The sequence below is a fragment of the Etheostoma cragini genome, chromosome 5 (genome assembly GCF_013103735.1).
Source record: "Etheostoma cragini isolate CJK2018 chromosome 5, CSU_Ecrag_1.0, whole genome shotgun sequence".
Lineage (NCBI taxonomy): Eukaryota > Metazoa > Chordata > Actinopteri > Perciformes > Percidae > Etheostoma > Etheostoma cragini.
This window is the reverse complement of record NC_048411.1, coordinates 27,035,474-27,051,746: the sequence shown is the minus strand read 5'-3', so window position 1 is coordinate 27,051,746 and position 16,273 is coordinate 27,035,474. Positions and strand designations below refer to the sequence as shown.

Genomic DNA, 16,273 nt, shown 5'->3' with positions numbered 1-16,273 from the left:
TATATATATATATGTTTCATTTAAGAAAATAAAAATTTTTCTAAAACAGCTGGTCACTGTAGGGCTAAGTGTTGGGGGACTATTTCCACCAGCGGATTAATCCACATTTGGTGCTCTAGTGGGCAGCAGGACTGTGTATGTGGGATTATGTCAAAATAAAACATGTGTGCGTGCCGGTAAGAAAGGAACACGCCACCCAGTGCAACAGAGTGGCTGATTGATGTGTTTTTCCTCAGGTATCAGTGTCGGCCACATGTACTACTTCCTAGAAGACGTGTTTCCAAACCAGCCCGGAGGAAGAAAGCTGCTGATGACACCAGATCTTCTGTAAGAAGATCTTACTTGTCATTTAGAAAGAGGGGAAGTATTGAATCTCATCTTTCTTGTTTTTGTTTTGAGTCTAATTTAAGAAATGCTAAGAGATTTTTTGCCCCCGTTCTCTCCTCAAAGGCGCGCCATGTTTGACCGGCCGCAGGATCCAGACCACCGCCCCCTCCAAGAAGAGCAGCAGGGTGGAGATCCGCAGCAGGATGATGAGCCAAACAACTAACACAATCCCAAAAATGTGGATGAATCAGATGACACAGAAAGACAGTCAGAAGATGTGGAGCCCTGAGTTCTTGCAGAGGAAAGTTCAGACATATAAACCCTGTCAGCATCATAAATATTCAATGCTATACGCCCAAAAAAGCAAGACTCAACTCTCTACTAAGACTACGCTGCAGATGATTTGGGACAGAAAGCATCATTTAAAATAAGCAATTGGAACTTACCCCAAAATTGAAAGGATTATGGGTGGAAGGAGTACAAAGCAGAAGAAACGTATAAAAAGGTACCCTGTGGAGCTCTAGTTCACACTGCTGAGCAGGGCCACTGTGAGAGGTTGAGAGCCTGGGAATTAGTACGTAGTGAAAAGGCCTAAAGTAACCCATAACCATTCAATTCAATTCAATTTTATTTATAGTATCAATTCATAACAAGAGTTATCTCAAGACACTATACAGATAGACCACACTCCAGAATTTACAAGGACCCAACAGTTCTAGTAGTCTCCTCCAGAGCAAGCAACAGTGCGACAGTGGCGAGGAAAAACTTCCTTTTAGGCAGAAACCTCGGTCAGACCCAGGCTCTTGGAGCCATGAGATGCATGAGATTTTCTTTCGTACATTGTTTAAAGTGCCCACATTGTAGGATTTGGGGTTTTATTTTGGGTCGCCGGTGCTTCCCCACGCATACAAACATCCATGCTGTTTTGAGTGAGATACGGTTTCTGAATGTCCTCTGCCTTCAGTCTCCAGGTGAGTTTTTCAAAATCTCCACAGCTTTCTACGTCACTAGCCGAGACAAGGTGGTGAACCATAGCATGCTAGCTCGTTCTCAATGGCAAATTACCGCTACCACATACACAAGTTCATCATAATCTCCAAAAGAACTACTTCCATGTCCCTGTTCTGCAGGTATTCCACAAGTGGCCCCCGTTTAGAAGAAGTCTCCCAGCTAACCCTGCCTTGTACTGACTAAAGTTGGAGAAAGAGTTATCTAGCTGATGTGATCTTATCTAGCTACTGCACATATGTGACTCCCAACAAAGATAGTTAAGTGAGATGTCTCACTCTGTAGCTAAAACAGAGACCCAATCACACAGGGTGAAAAGAGCACTGTGCAGTACAACACATATCTGGTGTTTTTTGAAAATGAAACCATGCAAATCTATTTTGGTACAACCTCAAAATACAATTATGAACCTGAAAATAAGCACAATATGGGCGCTTTAAGGTCAACAATGAACTTCCAAGCTCAACAGAAATTATGTTAAAGACCACAAGCCCTTCCACAAGAGCTAAATTTGTGTTAGTGACCCAGTGTTTGCAAAAGAATTCCAAATCTGCAATCAGCCAGAGACACTAAGTTGCTTGACTACATTTTACAAAGCTTTTCCCTTTTTTGTAAGCACGAATACAAACATCCTAAGAGAGCTCCAACTTTGTAAAAGAAGTGAACTGGTTTCTGACCACAGCTCGGCTGCTCTGGTGTCAACAGAACCAGAGGAGTGAACTGGCTTAGAAAGGAGCAGGACTAACATGCTTGCCCTTGCTGTTGTGTCACTGAACTGCAGACGGCCTGAAATCCCATCAGCCCCGTCTGCACACTCTGCACTTTCACCCGCTGCCTTTGTGGGTCAAACAGTGAGGGACAAAATGGAAACTGCTTAGCGCAACAACAAGCAAACAAATCTCTGTGGGACCACCAACAACAACACACATACTTCATCAGCGCTCATATAACAAAGAACAGCTGTTAAATTAGTCAAGAATGCAACTCTGTTTTCAGAGTCAGACAATTTGAAAATGTCTTTACTTAAAGTAATGCATTTTTCTTTTTGTGTTTTTGCCTTTAAAAAAAGGTCACCAACCTATTAGAAATGCTTCTACTGCTTGTACCTACAAACTGAAATCCATCTAAAACAAACTAAACAGGAAGTAAATAAAAGAAGTCAGAAGCTATTTGCGTTGTCCCTGGCGTCCTTTTGTCCTTGAATAAGCCTTTTTCAAGTTTGGGCAAAGAGTCGAGGTGTGACCCAGACATGACTGGTCATTCATCTCCAACAAAACCATTTTTGACTAAGTGTAAATGTACAGCAAAAGTTTTTTTTGTGTGTTTTTGCCAACTCAGAAAGGAATTTGCCACCTAAAACCATCACGGGAGCTACAATTAAAATAGCAGCTGTAGAGATTTTGAACTTGCACAGCCACAAGTTTAAAATCAAAGAAATCTGTCAGCGCTGCCCGGGAGGAAACCAGAGCAACAAGTGGCACCTGTATTTAATAAAACAATATCAGAAAAGCCGTTCCCTAGTTATGGCAGAAATACTTTATTTAATAACGTTTTATGATGCACAATATAACAAGACAAATCCAGCTTGTTCACTTTTTTTTATTTTGTAAGAATTATTCAAATGTACAAAAAGACAACAAATACAACCCAACAATATATTATTTGAGACTGGCTGTGTGGTTTTTATTCTCACTCTGTGGTCAGGTAAAAGTCAGTGGTCACAGTGAGAGAGCAGCTTCTCCACGCCGAGTTTTCGGAAGAGAAACGTGAAGGATATTCTACTGGGGGGGGGGGCTTTGCCAAACAGAACGTAATATTAACATTAATAATTAAAATAAAGAAATGACACGGTGTACGATTGAGAACCCGGTTGAGCAGAAAAAGACGTCCAGCCGCCGATAGAGGGACATCTTTGTTGCTGATGTTGTGAACCGTGACAGCGGCATGTACCTCAATCAAGACGCTCACCGTTCCTGTGGGGGGGGGGGGGGGGGGGGGGGGGGGGGGTCGCTGATACTGCTGCTTCTACCACGCGGGGGCCGTGTTCGCCAATCGCCTCATTCGCCTGCAAGAGAACAGGGAACAGAGTGTCAACACGTCAAATAACAGCGGTTTGAACCGAACCCTTACGTCTAATAATTGCTTTAATATCTGTAATAAAAAATTAGAAGCCCATTAAAAGGTTGTCAATGTTGACGTCTTCACGCAACAAACACTTATTTTCTAGGGGTGGGACTCACCAGACGCCTCCCGATTCGATAGTATTGAAATTTCAAACATATTGCAACATTACGCAATATTTTCCAATTTAAAACCTGTTTTTTACAACTTCTAAATGTTCCCAATTTAAAATTATGTCCCCAAAAATGAAACTTGTCAACATCTGTTTTATCTAAAAAGACAAATTTCTTAGTTTGTTGTTGTTTGAGCACTATGTCATGGGACCTTCATCAGATGTATTATTACGAAGTATTATTATTATTTTTTGGTTTTTCTGCCCTTCGGCCTACAGTAGAAGTTCCATTACTACTTAAATTGCTTGTTTCATCTGCTTCACATTACCCAAAGTCAAAGACCTAACCAGATAAAAAGTCACAATGCGATAGAAATCTTATTTTGAAGACACAACTGGACGGGAAGGAAGCACTGAACTGGAAACTGCCGACTACTTAAAGCAGCAGGCTCCACCTGGAGGTCCATCAAACACCCAGCGGTCACTCACCTCGTGTTTCTGTCCTGATCCCTGATCTTCTTCTCCATCTCAGCGTCCGTCAGGGTCTCCAGCAGGGGGCACCACTGGTCGGCATCGCCTGTGTTTCTAATGGCGATCTCCACTGTGGGCAGCGGGTTCTCACTGCCAAACAAGAAAAACACATCCGTCAGATTGGATTCACTTCAGCACTCGCTAAATGTTTCCCGCAGCAGAAGGTTCAGTTGGGACTCAGATCCAGGTTTTTCAAATCCATGTGAAACGTGGGGTCACCCCCCCTTCCCCCCCAAAAGATTAAGCTGATCCAGATACATGCAAATTGAACTTGAAGCTTCAAAGACATCTTTGTTACAACAACTAAATATTATGACGTGTAACTAAAACATTTATCATAGTGTGGATGGCCCTGGATAAGCACAGGGAGCAAAGATGATAAGAAGAGAGGATCATGAAAGAAAACCAAATTCCTGACTTTGCAGATATTTCAGGAAACAATCATGACTCAATGGAAACAAAGAAAACAAGCGTGACAAGCGAAGGCAAAATAACAACTCTGTTTTTGTAACTTTATGCATGCTTGGTTCTTTGCACTGCTCACTGTTCATCATTCGCTGTCATGATAGAAGCAGACAAATGTTGGTACCAAAACCTTTCTTCCAGACCAGATGTCCAACTGTGATAGAGGTCAGCGCTGCTGGTTTGGAGACATGGAATTACTTCACCTCCTGACAGCAGACTGTCGGACACATTTCACCCAGAGAAGAACCACGAGAGCCGCAAACAAGACCCTAATGTAACCTCCTTCAACTTAATAAAAGAATTTAAAAAAAAACACTGAAACACAATCATAATGGCCTACGGTAATAAGCCACAGCATTAGTTTGACATAATGATAATTCATCATGCTGTGCGTTATAGAACCCATACGACACATGCCGCTGTTTGTTGTGAGAATCAATGACCAACATGTAGTAGTTGTATAGTTTTAGGTCTAGGTAGGGCTGGGCGAAACGGAGAAAATCAAATATCACAATATTTTTGACCAAATACCTCAATATCGGTACCGCAACGATATTGTAGTGTTGACACTCCCAAAATATTTACACAATGAGATGTTTGATAAATAATCATCAGTAACATGGATATGATGACTAAGTGGGTAAAGTTAAATAATAGAACAGTTACAGTAAACAGTCTGGTAAATTGAGAAAATGACATCACTTTACTGTAATGCAGCCTTTAAAACCAGAGTAAGACATCACTTGTCCAATAATATGATATCCAAAATAGACAATATCTAGTCTCATATCACAATATCGATATATTGCCCAGCTCTAGGTCTAGGGCTGGGCAATATAAAGAAAATCGGCCATCACGATATTCTTGACCAAATACATCGATAACGATATTGTAGGGTTGACAACTGGTGCTTTCATAAGATATTTTTATTTTATAATGAGATTTTAAATAAATTATATATCTAAGGTAGTAAATTGTTTTAAATGAAATTATAGAGAAAAAATAAATACTTTTCTTCCAACTTTATGCTGAAAGATGTGCATGCACAAAATTAGTGTGACGTTAAAACAAATCTGCAATTCTTCAAATGATACAACAGAGTAGCGGAAAAAAAATGTAGTTAGTATGTGCTGTTATCGATTTAGACAACAAAATTGGATATCACGATATTTCAATATATTGTCCTGCCCAGGGTTCCACTTACACACTAAATACACTATTTTAAGGTTAGGTAATATTAGCAGAGGCTGAAAACGTGCATTCAATATTACATCATCAGGAAGAATGAGGATCCTAAATATCAAACCAACAGACGTCCGCCAGGCAGGTCATGTTTTATTTTTAAAGATTATTTTTGGGGCTTTTGTGCCTTTATTTGATAGGACAATCTAGGTGAGAAAGGGGAAAGAGAGGGGAAAGACGTCACAGGTCGGATTCAAACCCTGGACCTCTGCGTCGAGGTATAAACCTGTCATACGTGTGACTGCTCTACCCACTGATCCAACCCGGCCACGGGGAGGTCATGTTTTAGGTTCGGTTTGTCCCATAAAATGGAACGTACCATATGTTCCCAGCTTGGAAACTTTCCACTGCATTAACATTGCGAGACAGGGCATGCCTTGACGGAGGTCTGCGCTCTCAAGAATGGTCTTCTAGTTCATATTTTCTTTTGTCAATTTTCTGGAATCTCGATCTAAATTTGAGCTAAAACTTGGCTTGTGACTGTTCATAAACAATTTCAGGTACAAAAGCATGAATAAATCCAAACCCAAACACAGACTTCTACTGGTGTATTTTGTTTTCCCGGTAAATCTTCAAACTTGGATGTTGAGAGAAATAAGCTCAGTGGGTGAGACTGGATCTGCAACTGGACACTGAAAAAAAACATACTTTCAAATTACACACTTTGCTGGGGGGTTTGAGAGACAGTACCTGAAGGCGTACGTCCTCTGGTGCCAGCTCAGCTGACCGCGGATGCTGTAGGCGATGGTGGTGACAAACTCTCCGCCGAGGCCCAGCTCAGAGCACAGCTTCAGGGCAAACTTCTCTGGAGAGTTCTCCCTCTCAGACATATCCCACTCAAACTGGTCCACCAGGGAGATGTTCCCAACATGGATGTTCAACTGGAAATCAAAAACATTTAATCAACAGGAGGGGAAAAAAACATATCTGCACTACAAGTATAACTCTGGGGGATGTGTGCATTGAGAACATTATGCATGAAAGATCCTCAGTGAGAGCCACTGGCAGTGTAGAGCGCACCTTGATGATGACCCGCTGGTCCGTCTGCTCCTCCAGGATGCTGTCTGTTGGATAAGACTCGATCTGCTGCCGGATGGCTGAGGCGATGGCAGGGACGAAGGCCAGCGGGTTGAGGTCCAGGTCGTCGCAAAGGATCTCGGCGAACATCTCTGGCGTCATCAGCTTCTCTGGAATTTAAAAAAAGTGCTTCAGAGTCTCTGCTTTTGATAGCAAATTTTTCCGGGCCAAGAGAAAGTTACGATGGGACGTTACCGTTCATATTCCAGGTGAACGCGTCTCTGAGCTTCTGTCCCTCAATCTCCATGTCCAGACGGATCGGAACCAGAACTTCAGACTGAGTGGCGTTTTCGTGGATCACTGCTGGGTCGTGGTCGTCAAAGCTGGAAAAGACAAAACCACGCAGGGCGAAAAATTATTGACAGTAACTTAAATCATAGACTGAAGAGCTCATTTTTGGAAGGTAGAGCAGAAAAAACATGGAAGGTTTTATTTCTGCCCCACATGAAACCAATCATGACGTTCTCTGAAAAGGTGACGTCATAAAAGTGGTTATAAAAAAGGAAATTGTGGAGATGTAGTAAACGTAGTAGGTATTTAGGGATTGTGATGACCCCTCCCACTGTGTGGGCGCCATTGAGTATTTTTTTCCATGCAGGTGTTAAGGATGCAGTCCAAGTGGCATGGTGCGACACCTCAATCCACTCTGCCTGATTGCCTTCTGTTTCCAATTCTAAGGTTGGCTGGAGCTCAGCAGAGGCCTGTACCACAAATCAAGATCAACATAGCAGGATTTCTTTCAGTTTTCTGGCTTCACAAACCCTAACAACAGCGGTCCTGCATGAGCTGTGTCACGATGGGGGTTAATATCTAGTTCAACCAACCCGGGGTTTCCCAATCCGGCGGCGCGCGCATTTACATAAAAGAGGCAGTGTTTGCACAGCATGACTAATCACAACCATCTACTAGAGCCTAATATTTTACATAAGAAGAGCAAGCTATCATTCTATATAAATATGAAGAACCCAGACATGGTTTAACAGGCAAAATGCAATACAGTTGCTGCTTACTTAAACAGGAAGAAAAGCTGGCAAAAAAAGCAGACCGTAAATCACAATGCTTAACAATATCACTTCCCCATCAGTCAGGCACAACATTTGACCATAATTTTACTTTAGCCTTCCATAAACTGTCATTGCTTTAGCCTATTATTTCACTGCTACCCTGGTGGTGGTAAGCAATCTGAGAGAAAATAAAAAAATACGAAAACATAATTGAAATGCGCGCATTGGCAACACACGGCTCGAGAAGCCAGCCTATAGAAACTTGTGTAAGCTAAACTCACTCAGCCAACATTTGAATATGTTTTTATGTTTATTAATTTTAGGGCTAAATCACCCATGGAATCCTGTTCACTACAAGCCGTTAAAGATAGAGCCTTCAATGTAGAGATCACACTTATGCTGCACTATTTTTTCATTAAATGATGCAGGTTCAGATGTGTCTGAAATCTGCGTTTCCCCCTCACTATAGAGTTAACCACTGGGCGTATCTAAGAATCCTGTTGCTCACCACAGTGGGAAGGTCCTCTTCTTATCGCGGCCCAGTCGGCTGCGGTTGATGGTGGTGGAGCAGGGAACCGCATCCAGGTGGTGTGAACTGTTGGGCAGCGTGGGAACCCACTGACTGTTCCTCTTCGCCTTCTGCTCCCTGGTGACAGGACAAGACAGATGGATGCATGTGAAACTAAAAATCATAGAACATAAGATGGGCTTCTTTTCTAACTTCCTCTCACCAACATAGACTTGTGTTAAAAAACGTACACGTTACATTCTACTAGGATTGGATAAGTTTAGAAAAGGGAGTAATGTACCTATTCTGGTTTGTTATAAGTGAGATTCAGGGAACCGTTCGATGCGATGCTAACATGTACAAATCTGTGATTTTTGATAGTTATTACAGATATCTCTTTCTAGAGTTGGGCACTGAATTCAATACTTTAGGCACTGACGAGTGGCCTCCTAAAATAGAGTATCAAAAAAAGGCCCCCTTATTTATTACCACATTTCAATAACTAAGGAGTAAATCTCATCAGCATCAGTCAGCCAATAAGCATGCTTCTATCAAAAACTAATAATGATTGTGATGGCTGTCTAACGTTACATAGTTACAGAGACGGGGCTCACATAGTAGGAGTTGAAAAACAAATGTAAAGGTTTGTGCTGTAAGTGTCACAGTATTGGTGGGCTACTGTATCAACAAAACTTGACTACCCAGCCCTCTCTCTTTCCAATAAAATTTGATATCAACGTCACACTTTACGGTGACTGTGGTACCTGAGGTAGGCCGGGGGCTCCGTGCTGATAGAGACAGCTTTGTACTTCTCGTCGTTTCCTTCGAGTATCTCCTCGACCTCCGAAGCCTTCAGCAGAGTCACACTGGTGGCCAGCTGAGTGTAGCCGTGATCTGAAGACCAAGAGTAAAATCAGCACCAGCCAGCCATAAAAACGATCGTCACTGTCAGAAAATGTGTATCCTCATCACACCCTCCCCCCAATCCAAAATGCGATGATACCAACCTCTAAAAGCAAAATAGATGAATGTCACCATCAGTGAGATGACCAGCATGTGGTTTTACATGCTTACATTACTTGATAGAGCTTATTCTCAATTCAAGTATTTTTGCATGTTAAGAAACAGATGAACATTACAGTCTTAACCACTTCATGATCAAACATCTGAGTTAAAAAGTTATCTTTTTATCTGTAGTTCACTGTTCAAAGTCTTCAATTGTTCTTGTTGTTGTTTAATGTTAATAATGAACAATAACTCATCATTTCCCCATTTTTTAATTGACTGGCGTTTCTTATTTTGTTTTATATAGTAAATAAGGTAGTCTATTGTCCATAATTTCCAACTAGAACAGCCTTTCATATTAGAAGGGAACACGTAATGATGGGGATTCAAAGCTTTATTTGTGTTACAACTGCACTCTACTGACCGTGTGATGACTCCACTATTTTCTTCCGTTCTTCCACCGAAGCCAGTTTTCTCCATAATGACGGGTATCTTTTATACAGAGAGCCTCTGAACATACGGAGGTAGTTCCCCACCTGAACACAAACACACAGAAATAGAAACTAAAGACAATCAAGCAACAAGAAGGCAGACCATTTTGGCTAAACTAAGATTCCTGATGATGATGATTAGTGTTTTTTTTTTGCTGGTTCCAGTTTTGCAAAATGTTCTTAGATCTATATCTAGTAAAGTGAATACCTTTGAGTTAAGATTTCTGGTCGCACATAATTGGATTTGTCATGTGAAATTTGTGGGCACTTTTGAGAATTGCCTGACATTTCATAAACCAAAGAGATAAGTGACTGATTGATCAATATCTTTGGTTGTGATGCCTTGATTGTATGTTCTTTTGACTTAAATACCGTCAGTATGAACACCTGCAGATATTGGATTGCGGGAGTTATTTATGATTAAACGCAAGGTTAAATGATATTATAGTTCTAATACGGGCTTTAGACTTCATTTATCATTGAATAATTGGGGGTAATTTAAGTCAGGGAGAGATTTACTGTAAGTTTATTATCAAACGTCATGTCGATTATAACGCCATAAAATACTAGAAAATAATAATAATAATAATAATAATAATAATAATAATAATAAGTCTATTTAACAAGAATGAGTTTTACCTTTTCGGTATGATATTTTAACGTGCATAACGTGAAACTGGATAGCCACCGTTACCTAGCTATCTTAGCATTATTGTTTGACGTTAGCTAGCTAGCTCAGCCGAAGCTGAGCGGGTAAATATCTGGTTAAGGACGAACGTTTTCAGATCAACCTTTATTCCATTAAATCGGCATATACATTAATGTGTTTTATATTAGCGCATATTCCCAGTTGATTTGACAATAAACGCCAAATAAATGAATGAGTCTTGGTGTGCTGTCCTGCATCGTTAGCAGGCTAGCTAGCTTCCAGCGGACGGGCTGCCAGGTAAAACGACACTTTTTTGCCAATTAAGTAAATCATTAAAGTATCGGTCTGCTCAGACGGTAAACTACTAACCTCCGATCCAATCATGTAAAAGTCTCCATCCTCCTCAAGCTGAAATTTAACCGGTTTTTGGCCAAACGTTTTGCTAAGCGCCATTCTGAAATGAAATAACAAAGCTCTGATCTACTGCGCAGGCGCAAATGACAAGAACGTTCTGTCGCTGAGAGATGACGTTACACTTGTTTATCAACAAATTAATCAATAACAGTGGTGAAAGAAGTGTTCTGTTACTTAAGTAGAACAGTAGCAATACTACAGTGTAGGAAGTAATATAATAAACTAATTACTGTATATATAGTTGGGTATACAATAGATAAATCCCATTTTATTTATCAGTTGATTTTATATTTAAAACAAATCTAGAGGACTAAAAAGTTGCCGTATTTGCCTTCAAAATGTAATGAACTGGAAGTATAAAATAGCATAACATGGAAATACTCAAGTAGCATAAAGTGTAGTCTTGCGTTTTGTATTAATGGGGTGGGGGAATTAATGTCTAATCTTCTTTGAATACTTTTCTAATAATGTCTAAATCTAATGGAGGACTGTTTTTGTCAATTGTATAGTGGCTTTAAAAAGAGGAAAAATTACAGATTCAGTTCCCTCTGCGTTAACTTAAACATGGCGTACACTTATATAGGGCCTTTTTTTTTTTTTTTGGAGGATTAAATACAATGCTTAGCTTCCGTATTGCTATGCAGAGATTTTTCAAACACAAGAAAGAAAAGAGTCTTTTTACTTTTATAAACTTAATGTTTATTCGTATATACATGAATATATTAATCTATAACCAAGAAAGGAGAGAATGTACAATGCAAAACAAATCTCTATATACAAATCAATAAATAACCAAAGAGATAATCAAGGACAGTTTTGTATTCTACACAGGTTTTTGTGTTCTTGGGGAAAGTAGGAAAAGTAAAACAAATGAAACTGCAGTTAGAAAAAGTTTCTGAAATTCTTTTTGTTAAAATGGAAAATGGCACCCGAGCACAGTTCAGGGGAACAAAACAAAACAAAAGAAGAAATAAAAGCACACACACCACACCCAGCTGGTTTCCAGTTTTTTTTTTTCTTCTTCTTGTGAACGCAGCCTTTTTTTGTTCAAACTCGCACAGAATCAGATCAAATCACAAAAAAAGGTACGTCATTGTCAACACGGGCCACGACGACACACAAACCAGTCCAACATCAACCTCATCACCACAGAAACGCCCGCGGGGGCCAGTCATTTAAAGTTCCACTCATGGGCACAATGTTTACGTTTTCAGAGAACACACTTAAAGTCGAGACGGAGCTGCTGCAGAAACACGTTACTGTGTTCAACTGGGAAGAGGAACACTGGCACAGAGATGGGTTTTCAGTCAAAGTTCTGATAATATGAACATTTTAGTTCCAACCAAACACAGACAAGGAACTAAACATTTAGGGAATTAGGAGGAAATTACTGAGCGTGTGACCCATCAGTTCAGAAAATAATGAAACTATCTATTTAGAATAACGTCTTGAGTAGTAACCAGTGACATGAGAAAGTATTAAAGATGCCCTGCCACACGTGTTACATTACATAGTGGTGATGTCTGAAGTTCTACCATGGACTCTGTAACATTTTTTTGGGGAAGAAGTGCCTTGGATACCTTGTTTCAAGCCTTTCTAGCGTGGTATAGAAAGCCTGCAGGAAGACTCAGCTCGATATTCAACAAACTAAGCTGCTTGACTCTGATTGGCTAACAGCTAGCCAATGACAGCTTGGCTATAAGTATCCTTTACCCAGCACAACTGGGCGAGCTCATGAATAGTAATGAGCTCAGTCAACATGACATCAGATTGACCAGTTTTTGTAATTGGCCTGATATCTCCGCTTATTTCTTTACAGTGGCTAGAGCTGACAGAGGAGGTAGCAGTTCATTTACACATTCACGACCTAACACAAACACATATGGACCTAACATATTTCAAAAAAATCTAAGTAAAAACGGTTATGTTTGGCAGGGCACCTTTAAGAAATGCACAACACATTGCGGGTTTTGGTCTTTTCATGGGAGATATTGACAAATACAGAATTATTCACACTTAACCCTTGCAAAAAAAAGTTTCTTTTCAGGAAATCTGTAAACAAATAAAAGTTGACAGTTTCAGTGTGAACATAATTGTGATAGTAGATTTGTCCATAGTCCATAATCAAACATCAAGCAGGAGACACCAGAACACGTTTTGTTTTACAGACACTGCGGTGTATTGAAGGTCCTGTGGCAAACAGGTTGCTATAAAAGAATGGAGGACAAACTAATCTACAGCGGAAAGAAAGATTTACACTGTGCTGATGAATGTTTCTAACACTCTTAATGTTTCTGCCACTGATCCGACACCATCATTTGAGGGGTTTTCAACTATAGTTCTCATCCCTGAAACTTGGCCAAAAAGAAAGCAAAAACATCTCAAAGCCCGGTGTGAAATGTTAAGCACCAATTGGAGGAAATCCATAGAGTAATGCTTGAGTTCCTACACACCATTAAGTCTTCCTGATGAGGTGTGCAGGATCAAACACTCGTGACATGTATTCACTTCATTACAGTTTCGGTCCCACAAGTTTGTTAATAAAGTGAGGGAGATTTGTTGTTTCCTTCATATAATTCAACCAGAAGTGTGTTGAACACATCTCGGCTGTAGAGATTGGTTGGAATAAAAACCTGGTTTATGGTTAAAAGCTGCTGATTTTGACAGAAGACGTATGAATATTTGCAAATTCGGCAGCGGTTTGACCCTGAAAGATGATAAAGAAGACGTTAAAACACAAAGAGGATGAGTTCATGAGCGTGGGGTTTCTACAGCAGCTTCATCTGCAGCTCCAAACAAACATCTTTGCTTCAAGTTTTTGGGACAACTTGGACAAGTCTAATTCTTCACAGAGAAACGGGTCCAGACATCAGTGTTCTCACGCTTCTTTTTTTTTCAGAAAAATGCAACAGTAAACATAAAAACCTTTTTTTTTCTCACTGTGAAAGACAGAGGACTTCTCTTTCCTTGTTATTTTTGGCACATGGAGGGTCAAGCCTGACGCCTTCGCTGCTCGCCAACAAAATGAGCAAAGGGTGGATGTTCACTACGCCACCATTACGGGGGAACGCGATTTTTTTTTTTTTAAGTTCACAGTGCTCAACATGACGCATCGATCAACAGGCAGAGTGGGCGGAGTAAAAAGGGTCAAAGGTCACTGTGTAGAACATGGAAGGATTTCATGCCAAACTGGCACCCACAACATCCACGACAGCCAGACTACGTGCCTCCTGCCGATCGTCACCATATTGCTTTTTGCAGGTGCTTCATTCATTTGATCGTTAAGAGAATTATAAACTTCATGCATGTGAAAATAACAAAAAAAAGGCAGCACATGGTCGCAGTGCAATTCAGTCCAATGTAGTATATAATCAACTCAGGAAAAATCCAACCTTTTTTATTTAGTCATGAAGTGTTTTTGGTGAACCCAGTACACCTTAATTAGTAATTTCCTTCATTTCCCAGGATGCGCAGCAACATGTTTATGTGCTATGACATAAGCTGCATGTCATTAGCATGTCCAGCTACCTATTTCATACCGTCAGTAGTAATTAAAAAGAGCAAAATTACAGGTTATGTTAACTTCAGCCAATGTTACCAAAGATATGTATTACATTATTCCTCCTACTTAGAATACTAGGACCAACTTCTTTTAAAGCAACACTAGAGAACTTTTTGTACCTTAAAATAATCGTTTCAGTGGTTCATCAACTGTGCAGAGAGAAACTGTGCACAATCCAAAAAAGAAATCCTTCAAAAACGTCTGTCAAAGTTTTGGAGCCGTTAGAAATGTAACTTTGTATCCGTGGGAATAAAAGGAAGATGGACCGTGAAAAATGGAAAGTCCATCACCAAAAACTGCTTTTGGTTCGATGTTTTAGGTTGGATTTTTCCTTTAACAAAACCGATTATAGACATCTGTGCTCCTACGCACTGTGTGTTCGGGCCTGATTTAGGGAGCTTTTGTGTATTTGGACAGGTTTTCCAAATCTGGAAATCATCACAATCTTTTCCACACTTTCTGTGAGAGAGAAAGACAGAGAGAGAGAGAGAGAGAGAGAGAGAGAGAGAGAGAGAGAGAGAGAGAGAGAGAGAGAGAGAGATAGAGAGAGAGGAAAGACTGCTGCCATCACCGGCACGTAAACCCCAGCAGACGCCACATGAAACCGTCCTGCAGAATGAATGAGTAGTTCTGCAACACATAAGCCTGTCATGGCACAGTTTGAAAAGTGGTTTCTGATGGATATAAAGGATTATCCACCATGTTGGAAGAACTAAACTACCAAAACACAGTCTTTCCCTTCTTCACATGCAATAGGTCCAGGGTTAAACAAAAATATCACTCTGCTGTTGCAGAAAAGGTTGAAAATTGTTCTTTTGTGATGATAAAAGTCCTCTCCGACAGGCAGAAAGACACCTGAGAATCTGACAGAATGTCTTGTTTTTGTTCTTTTGCCTATTTTTAGGATATTTTCTTTCTTTCATTTATGACTTTTGTATCTGCAGTATTTTGAGAACATAATATTATGCGAATATTAAATAATATATTTGTATATGTATTGTTGAATGGTTTCACCCTGGTGTCTGAAAGCCCATTTCTGCCAGAAAAAGAAAAGAAATTAAAGAATTAGGAATGATAAAAATATTTTCACAGGGCGCTCTCTAGCCCCCCCCATTAGAGTGTGTGCCCCAGATAGACTGAGTCCTTGGCAGCGGCCCGAGTCCCAATCCGACCCGCGGCCCTTTAATGCATGCCCCCCCTCCACACTCTCTTTGCCCTTTCCTGTCTATAAACTGTCCTGTGATTTAAAGGCCAGGAAAGCCCAACAAAAAACTCAAAAGAAATATATATATAAATATATACATATACAATTTGTTGATTAATACATAAGCCAATTAACATAAACAAATCAGCAACTATTTGAATAATCAATTAATCAAAAAATAGTCCTTTTTAGTCCTTCACCTAAGTTTTGTGTTTTATGTGACAAATGTTTATATGTTTATAAGACACTTGGGCTCATTTTCTTTTCTTCTCCTGGTAGAAATGGGCTTCCAATCTCAATCGGAAGATTCAACTAAATTTTCTGAAAACGGAACACCCGCCAGTCAAAAGGCCTCACTCAGCAGGGCGAGGTGTTTCTGTCGTCTTTCCAACATGGCGGCCGGCGGAGGGAAAGAGAGGCAGCAGTGAAGCGATGAGAATAATACGCAAAATGATAATATGTAGGTATCGTGACAATTCTATTAACAAAATCTCATGGTCCGTTTCAAAAGAATATACTGCACAGTTGGTGTTAAATGATATTTACACTCCGT

General features: G+C 40.2%; 2 protein-coding genes and 1 long non-coding RNA gene across 3 annotated transcripts in view; 2 read left to right on the top strand and 1 right to left on the bottom strand.

Moving 5' to 3' along the window:
* Positions 1-932, top strand: part of LOC117945436 (derlin-2-like) — a 5,687-nt gene extending 4,755 nt beyond the window's left edge. Inside the window, exons 6-7 of the mRNA XM_034872926.1 lie at positions 237-327; positions 451-932. Coding sequence (XP_034728817.1) covers positions 237-327; positions 451-550 — 191 coding nt within the window. The 3' untranslated portion in view covers positions 551-932. The remainder of the gene's footprint in view (positions 1-236; positions 328-450) is intronic.
* A 1,987-nt stretch (positions 933-2,919) lies between these two features.
* Positions 2,920-11,065, bottom strand: smarcb1a (SWI/SNF related, matrix associated, actin dependent regulator of chromatin, subfamily b, member 1a). Its single transcript, XM_034872909.1, has 9 exons — positions 10,910-11,065; positions 9,825-9,936; positions 9,160-9,289; positions 8,396-8,533; positions 7,079-7,206; positions 6,827-6,993; positions 6,497-6,687; positions 4,058-4,189; positions 2,920-3,400 (listed from the first exon to the last, which is right to left on the bottom strand). The coding sequence occupies exons 1-9, from the start codon at positions 10,991-10,993 to the stop codon at positions 3,361-3,363; spliced, it is 1,122 nt and encodes a 373-aa protein (XP_034728800.1). The 5' UTR covers positions 10,994-11,065; the 3' UTR covers positions 2,920-3,360.
* The window catches only part of LOC117945448, a 19,351-nt gene continuing 11,607 nt past the window's right edge, over positions 8,530-16,273 (top strand). Inside the window, exon 1 of the long non-coding RNA XR_004656801.1 lies at positions 8,530-8,989. This is a non-coding gene — a long non-coding RNA (uncharacterized LOC117945448). The remainder of the gene's footprint in view (positions 8,990-16,273) is intronic.